At 48.3% G+C, this 8,218-nt stretch overlaps 1 protein-coding gene across 1 annotated transcript; it reads left to right on the forward strand.

The window, feature by feature from the left end:
* The first annotated feature begins 289 nt into the window (after positions 1-289).
* LOC138350646 (uncharacterized) lies at positions 290-7,314 on the forward strand. The gene is made up of 2 exons (XM_069301703.1): positions 290-5,177; positions 6,832-7,314. Exons 1-2 carry the CDS (start codon positions 2,507-2,509, stop codon positions 7,212-7,214), a joined length of 3,054 nt encoding a protein of 1,017 aa, XP_069157804.1. The 5' UTR covers positions 290-2,506; the 3' UTR covers positions 7,215-7,314.
* Positions 7,315-8,218: the final 904 nt, after the last annotated feature.

Here is an 8,218-nt window from a genome sequence, read left to right on the forward strand (position 1 = left end):
GTACCTCTAGGCGGCCCTTTATGTGCCTCTAGGCGGCCCCTTTATGTACCTCTTGGCGGCCGTTTATGTGCCTCTAGGTGGCCCTTTATGTACCTCTAGGCGGCCCTTTATGTACCTCTAGGGGGCCCCTTTATGCGCCTCTAGGCGGCCCTTTATGCACCTCTAGGCGGCCCTTTATGTACCTCTAGGCGGCCCCTTTATGTGCCTCTAGGCGGCCCTTTATGCACCTCTAAGCGGCCCTTTATGCACCTCTAGGCGGCCCTTTATGTACCTCTAGGCGGCCCCTTTATGTGCCTCTAGGCGGCCCCTTTATGCACCTCTAGGCGGCCCTTTATGTACCTCTAGGCGGCCCCTTTATGTACTTCTAGGTGGCCCTTTATGTACCTCTAGGCGGCCCTTAATGCACCTCTAGGCGGCCCTTTATGCACCTCTAGGCGGCCCTTTATGTACCTCTAGGAAGCCCTTTATGTACCTCTAGGCGGCCCTTTATGTACCTCTAGGCGGCCCTTTATGCACCTCTAGGCGGCCCTTTATGTACCTCTAGGCGTCCCCTTTATGTGCCTCTAGGCGGCCCTTTATGCACCTCTAAGCGGTCCTTTATGCACCTCTAGGCGGCCCTTTATGTACCTCTAGGCGGCCCCTTTATGCACCTCTAGGCGGCCCCTTTATGAACCTCAAGGCGGCCCTTTATATACCTCTAGGCGTCCCCTTTATGTGCCTCTAGGCGGCCCTTTATGCACCTCTAAGCGGCCCTTTATGTACCTCTAGGCGGCCCTTTATGTACCTCTAGGCGTCCCCTTTATGTGCCTCTAGGCGGCCCTTTATGCACCTCTAACTGGCCCTTTATGCACCTCTAGGCGGCCCTTTATGTACCTCTAGGCGTCCCCTTTATGTGCCTCTAGGCGGCCCTTTATGCACCTCTAGGCGGCCCTTTATGTACCTCTAGGCGTCCCCTTTATGTGCCTCTAGGCGGCCCTTTATGCACCTCTAAGCGGCCCTTTATGAACCTCTAGGCGGCCCTTTATGTGCCTCTAGGCGGCCCCTTTATGCACCTCTAGGCGGCCCCTTTATGAACCTCTAGGCGGCCCTTTATGTACCTCTAGGCGTCCCCTTCATGTGCCTCTAGGCGGCCCTTTATGCACCTCTAAGCGGCCCTTTATGTACCTCTAGGCGGCCCTTTATGTACCTCTAGGCGGCCCCTTTATGCACCTCCAGGCGGCCCCTTTATGAACCTCTAGGCGGCCCTTTATATACCTCTAGGCGGCCCCTTTATGTGCCTTTAGGCAGCCCCTTTATGTACCTCTAGGCGGCCCTTTATGTACCTCTAGGCGGCCCCTTTATGTGCCTTTAGGCGGCCCCTTTATGTACCTCTAGGCGGCCCCTTTGTGTGCCTCTAGGCGGCCCTTTATGTGCCTCTAGGCGGCCCTTTATGTGCCTCTAGGCGGCCCTTTATGTGCCTCTAGGCGGCCCTTTATGTACCTCTAGGCGGTCCTTTTTTGGGCTTCTAGGCTGCCATTTTATTTACCTCTTGTCGATTCTTTATGTGCATCTAGGCGGCCCCTTTGTGTGCCTCTAGGCGGCCCTTTATGTGCCTCTAGGCGGCCCTTTCTTTGATTTAGGCGGTCCTCTTTTGGGCCTCTAGGCGGCCATTTTATGTGCCTCAAGGCGGCCATTTTATGGGCCTCTTTGCGGCCATTTTGTGCATCAAGGCGGCCCTTTTTTGTGCCTTTTCGGCGGCCATTTTATGTGCCTCTAGGCGGCCCGTTTATCGGCTTTTTATGGAGCATTTTTAAGAGCCTCTAAGCGGCCATTTTATTTGCCTCTAGGCGGCCATTTTATTTGCCTCTTGGGTGCTTTTTTAGGGCCTCTAGGCGGCCCTTTTTTGGGCCTCTAGGAGGCCCCTTCATGTACCTCCAGGCGACTCATTATGTACCTCTAGGCGGCCCTTTGTATGCCTCTAGGCGGCTCCTTTATGAACCTACAAGCGACCCATTATGTTCCTCTAGGCGGCCCTTTATGTGCCTCTATCTGGCCTCTTTATGTGCCTCTTGGAGACCCCTTTATGTGCCTCTAGGCGGCCATTTTATGTGCCTCTTGGAGACCCCTTTATGTGCCTCTAGGCGGCCATTTTATGTGCCTCTAGGCGGCCATTTTATGTGCCTCTAGGCGGCCATTTTGTGTGCCTCTAGGCGGCCATTTTATGTGCCTCTAGGCGGCCATTTTATGTGCCTCTAGGCGGCCATTTTATATGATGAGCCTCTACGCGGCCCTCCATCATTGCTCCTATAAGAGACTCTCAGGGGACGGAAGTTTACTTGTAGTAAACTCCATGTAAGTTGTTTACATTACATTTACATTGTTTACATTGTTTACATTGCCCGTCCCCGACAGTGGGAAACAATGTTATGTTTTTAAACATAATATAATAACAAAACCAGCGTGGGACATTTACTGCTTGTGTGAAACTTGACAACAGTTGTGTTTGGTGAGAATCATACGGCCCAATATGGCGGCCTCGAGTCCTGTTATCCAACCGGAAGATGTAAACAGACTGCGGTATGGACTGGCTGTGACTAAGGCAGGACGAGACGCGCTAGCAAGTGTGTTTATGTGGTCGTACCGGGGCACCTTCCCAGTAGTGACTTACCTCACTCAGGACTTGGGGTACACCAATGCTCAGTACAGGCGTGTCTTCGATGATCACCAGAGGGATAAACTCGAAGCTTCCTCTGACGCGGCAACTTTTGACATCACCCTGTTGTATAAACTCCTGCAACGTGTGTGTGGTCTGGCTGAGATGAATGACCCCACGTGGACCACTCCAGGGCCTCAGGGATCATCACTTGAACACCTCATTTACAGCCTGAAGCAACACCGAAACACGTTGGCCCATGATAATGTGGGAATGTCAGAGCAAGATCTTACGTCAACACTGACGGAGCTCAGTGACTTATTGGCTAAGATGCTGGCTGAGGCCGGCGTCCGGTGTGGGACAAACAGCCAGGATGTGGACCACGTGACCAGAGATGTCACCAAGTATATTGGTGGTCTGCTAGCGAAGGTCAGAGAGCCGCTGGATCCCTCAGATGTGGCGTACTTGCCTCAGCTCCGCCAGGAGATTAAGATGTTCAGAAGCCACATCACAGAAGAGGTTAAGCAGATGAGCAAGCAGGAGCTAACTGACGGGTATAAACTGCTGTACCAGATTGTTCCCGCACCCTGGCTCCTCCTCAACATTAACTACAACCCAAGTCTTGCTTTTACACGACTACGACTCCTTGAAGATCCCGTCATAGGGGCAAGACCCTCCCATGCGGCCAAGGGTCAGGATAGCACAAGACCCTCCCACGCTGCCAAGGGACAGGATATAGATTATGAACACATCTTGAGTATGAGACGAGAGGACGGAAGAGTCCCTCAGTGTGTCCTCCTGACGGGGAAAGGTGGTATGGGCAAGACAACTTTACTCAAGCTCATCCTCGAGAAGTGGGTAGAGGAACCTGCTGCCATACGTCACCTGGGCACTGTGGACCTCGTTTTCTATGTACAGTGCAGGGACTCACATCTTAATACCTTCGATGATCTCCTCCGCCAGTTGCTGCCTCAAACACTTAGGGATTCTGGTGTCGACTTCCAGCTGTTTAAGGAGATAATCTTGAGCTTAAATATATTAGTCCTGATTGACGGCTACGACGAGGTCAACGACCATTCAGGAAGGCTGGTGAAGGAGCTGTTGCACCTGCCTGGCAAGGATGTGAGGTTGGTGATAACCACACGGCCGGGGTGGGACCAACAACTGTCACAGCTCGTCCCACACACCAGACCTCGCTGCAACATCCTCGTCTTGGGCATCACTCCAGAACGTCGCGTGGAGTTCGCCGAGAGAACCATCAAGGTGCTGGTGGAGGAAGAGTGCCAACGGAGTGTCATCACAGGGAGGTTTACCCAGCGGCTGGAGCAGATGAGTCAGTTCCTGGGTGAGTACCTCAACACTCCACTCACCTTGACCTTGTTGGCGCTGCTGTGTGTCGAGGCTCCAGAAGAATTTAACAACCTCACCACAAACACTCAAGTCTACGAGAAGATTCACGACTTCATAACCCGTAAACTGGTGTCCAGACTCACAGACAAAAATGTGGTTGACCCCAAAGGAAAATGTGACCAGTTTCTGTTGTTCTTTGAAGAGATTTGTTTAAGAGGGATCCAGAGGCTGGAGTACGACCTTTGGCCGGAGACGGAAGCGGAGATTAGGGAGAAGTGTGACACTCTGGGACTGCCGCAGGAGGAGGTCTTGTCCAACTATTTCACAAGAACCAGGTACCGTCGGGGCCTCAATGTGGTGTGGGTGTTTGGCTATTTTCACGCCAGGTACCAGGAGTATTGTGCCAGCAGGGGGCTGGTCGCTCTCTTGTTGAGGGCTGAGCAAGACCGAGGTGATCCAGCATCACACCGTGTGTCATGGCAAAGGTCTACAATCATTGCCCTCTTGGTGGATGTTGTACGTAAGGAAAAACGCTCCTTGGGAGATCACCTGAGAGGATCAAAGTTTGATATTAGCGTGCTACAAGAGTTTATTGAGCGCCCCAGATGGCAGAACATTTTAGTCAGCACTACCGGGGTGTTGTGTGCCCGGGGAGTAGAGCACAGGTTCATTACTCACATAATTGACCTGTGCATGATGGATTTACGTTTGACTGACGAGCTGTATAAGCATGTAGCAGAGTCCCGCGGGAGTGAGCGCGTCATCCAAGCCGTGTGTGAGAAGCTGCGTACAAAACAAGAGTGGCTAATAGAGAGTGTTGTCTCGTGTGTTGTCCTGCCGCTTGTTCTTAAGAAGGTGACACCTAACAACATTTACCTAATCATATACGATTCGTCCAAACTAAAGCAGTGTCTGTCTACACTGTCAGTGCTGGCAAAAATGAAGGTAACCATATCCTTAGATCTTGGCTATAGTTTATACAGCAAAGAGAGTAGTGTTATAACAAAACAATGTTTGGAGAGGCTGACAGCCCCCGGCAGTAAGTGTACCTTAAAGCGGTTTACTGGTGTCTCGTCTGAGGCAGCCATACCCCTCCTGCCTCTCACCCTCGAGAGCCTCCAACTGTGCCTCACACCACAGCAACTGCCCGTCCTCATCCGTCACCTGCCTCACCTTCCTTACCTGCAGCGTCTTGGTAAATATTCATATTTTCCACCATAATTTTTAAGGTTATTTATTAATACCAAAATTACGCAAAGAGCTTCATTCATCATGTTTAAAATAGTAATTCAGATTTACATTGTTTACATATATGTTTACAACCTTATGGACGAAAGATTCCTTATATTGTTTACAAATATAGTCACCTTAAGAGCGACAAACACCTTATATTGTTTACAAATATAGTCACCTTAAGAGCGACAAACACCTTATATTGTTTACAAATATAGTCACCTTAAGAGCGACAAACACCTTATATTGTTTACAAATATAGTCACCTTAAGGGTGACAAACACCTTACATTGTTTACAATTATAGTCACCTTAAGGGTGACAAACCTTCTTCTTTGATTACAAATATAGACTTATTAAGGGCGACAACTCCATGAATAATAAATTTTCGAAACATTCCGCTGCTGTATATATTCTTGTGCATAAATAATTTCATGAAGTATTTAGCGACGCCAAACTTTTGGTTCAGATGACTTACCACTTTGACTTTGACTCGTGGTACAGATCTCCTTTCACTGTGACCTAATTCCTGTTCAGGATGACCTTTCACTGTGACCTAATTCCTGTTCAGGATGACCTTTCACTGTGACCTAATTCCTGTTCAGGATGACCTTTCACTGTGACCTAATTCCTGTTCAGGATGACCTTTCACTGTGACCTAATTCCTGTTTAAGATGACCTTTCACTGTGACCTATTTCCAGTCCAAGATGACCTTTCACTGTGACCTAATTCCTGTTTAAGATGACCTTTCACTGTGACCTAATTCCTGTTTAAGATGACCTTTTACTGTGACCTAATTCCTGTTCAAGATGACCTTTCACTGTGACCTAATTCCTGTTCAAGATGACCTTTCACTGTGACCTAATTCCTGTTCAGGATGACCTTTCACTGTGACCTAATTCCTGTTCAGGATGACCTTTCACTGTGACCTAATTCCTGTTCAGGATGACCTTTCACTGTGACCTAATTCCTGTTCAGGATGACCTTTCACTGTGACCTAATTCCTGTTTAAGATGACCTTTCACTGTGACCTAATTCCTGTTTAAGATGACCTTTTACTGTGACCTAATTCCTGTTTAAAATGACCTTTCAGTGTGACCTAATTCCTGTCCAAGATGACCTTTCACTGTGACCTTGATCCTTGGTTAATTAGACCTTCCGTAACTTTGATCCTTAATTCAGGTGACCCATCTATCCCTATGACCTTGATACTTGGTCCAGATGACCTTTCACTGTGACCTTGACTTAGTTTATATGACCTTTTAATGAGACCTTGACCATTGATAAAGATGACTATGACTGTGACCTTCACCATTGATACAGATGACCTTGACTGTGACCTTGACCACTGATACAGATAACCTTGGCTGTGACCTTCACAATTGAAATAAATAACCCTTGAATGTGACCTTGAAAATTGATACAGATGACCTTGACCGTGGCTTTTAAAATCTATTAATACATTGTTTAGATGCTATAATTACTCTCCATAATACGGACTTGTCATCAGGTAATAAACCCAGCAGTAAGGTGAGTGGATGGCTCAGTATGTCTTCTTGTTATATCTTAGAACATACCAGTAACGACAGTGACTGTATCTCAGTGTATGTCTTCAGCCATTACCCTGGACGCCACGGGCTACGTGGACCCGGACACCCTGGACGCCACGGGCTACGTGGACCCGGACACCCTGGACGCCACGGGCTACGTGGACCCGGACACCCTGGACGCCACGGGCTACGTGGTCCCGGACACCTTGGACGCCACGGGCTACGTGGACCCTGACACCCTGGACGCCACGGGCTACGTGGACCCGGACACCCTGGACACTCTGCCGTACCAGGGAAGGACGCTCATCCTGACCATCAGGCGGCGAGTCACTGATGACGACCCCGCCATAGACTGGTGCTGCCACCTGGCGGCTCAGCTGTGTCCTCCCTCAAGAGGAGGGTATACTGCCCTGGACTTCTCTGACATGCGTCCCACCAGTACGTATTGACGACATTTTAACTCGTGAATATCTGTAACTCAGTTGTTTAATTCACAGTGCTTCCAGTGGTTTCAAAAATAGTTTTACATTAAAAGTTATGAATTAGAGAAGTTATAGGACTTCTTGAGTAACTTTGAGCACCGTTTAGCGACCAAGAATATTCATTAAGCAAGCTTCACTGCTTATAAGATAACACTGATCAATATTTAGCCCAACATTGTCTTGCTTAATACAAGCTAGATTTACTTGATATAAGTTTTCTTTGGCATGAGTGTGTGACATAGACAGGTGTGGGTGGGGAGAGTAGCCAGGTGTGGGCTTTAGTGTTCCCTCTCATGTGCAGGTGTGGGTCGGGAGAGTAGCCAGGTGTGGGCTTCCGTGTTCCCTCTCATCTACAGGTATGGGTCGGGAGAGTAGCCAGGTGTGACAACGTTTGTTTTCATGTATTAGCTACGTTATTGTGTGGTTGTAAATAAGTTGCCACAACTTACTGCACAACTTTGGCTAAACAATTTTGAGACCGTGTCGCAACCTTAAATGTTGCATAAAAGTCGTTTTCCTGATTGATGGAATATATTTAAAAAATGTAGAAATATTTTAAAAATATATTTTTACATATACTAGAAATAAAACTGAAGCATAATAAAAGGCAGGTTAAAAATATTTTATTCATTACTTTCACTTAATGGAGAATCCATGGTAGTGGTGGTGGAATTGTTGCTGGGTTGTGGTTGGTGGCTGTGGTGGTAGGTTGTGATTGGTGGCAGTGGTGGGTGATGTTTATTGTTGGTGGTAGTGGTTGGTTCTAGTGGTGGTTAATAGTTGTGGTTGGTGGTGGTGGTGGTTGATTGCTGTGGTTGGTAATTGTGGTGGCTGATGGTTGTGATTAGTGGTAGTGGTGGTTGTTGATGGTAGTGTTTGTTGATGGTTATGGTGGTTGATGGTAGTGTTTGTTGATGGGTATGGTGGTTGATGGTAGTGTTTATTGATGGTTGTGGTGGTTGATGGTAGTG

This window comes from Procambarus clarkii, chromosome 46, assembly GCF_040958095.1.
Source record: "Procambarus clarkii isolate CNS0578487 chromosome 46, FALCON_Pclarkii_2.0, whole genome shotgun sequence".
NCBI lineage: Eukaryota > Metazoa > Arthropoda > Malacostraca > Decapoda > Cambaridae > Procambarus > Procambarus clarkii.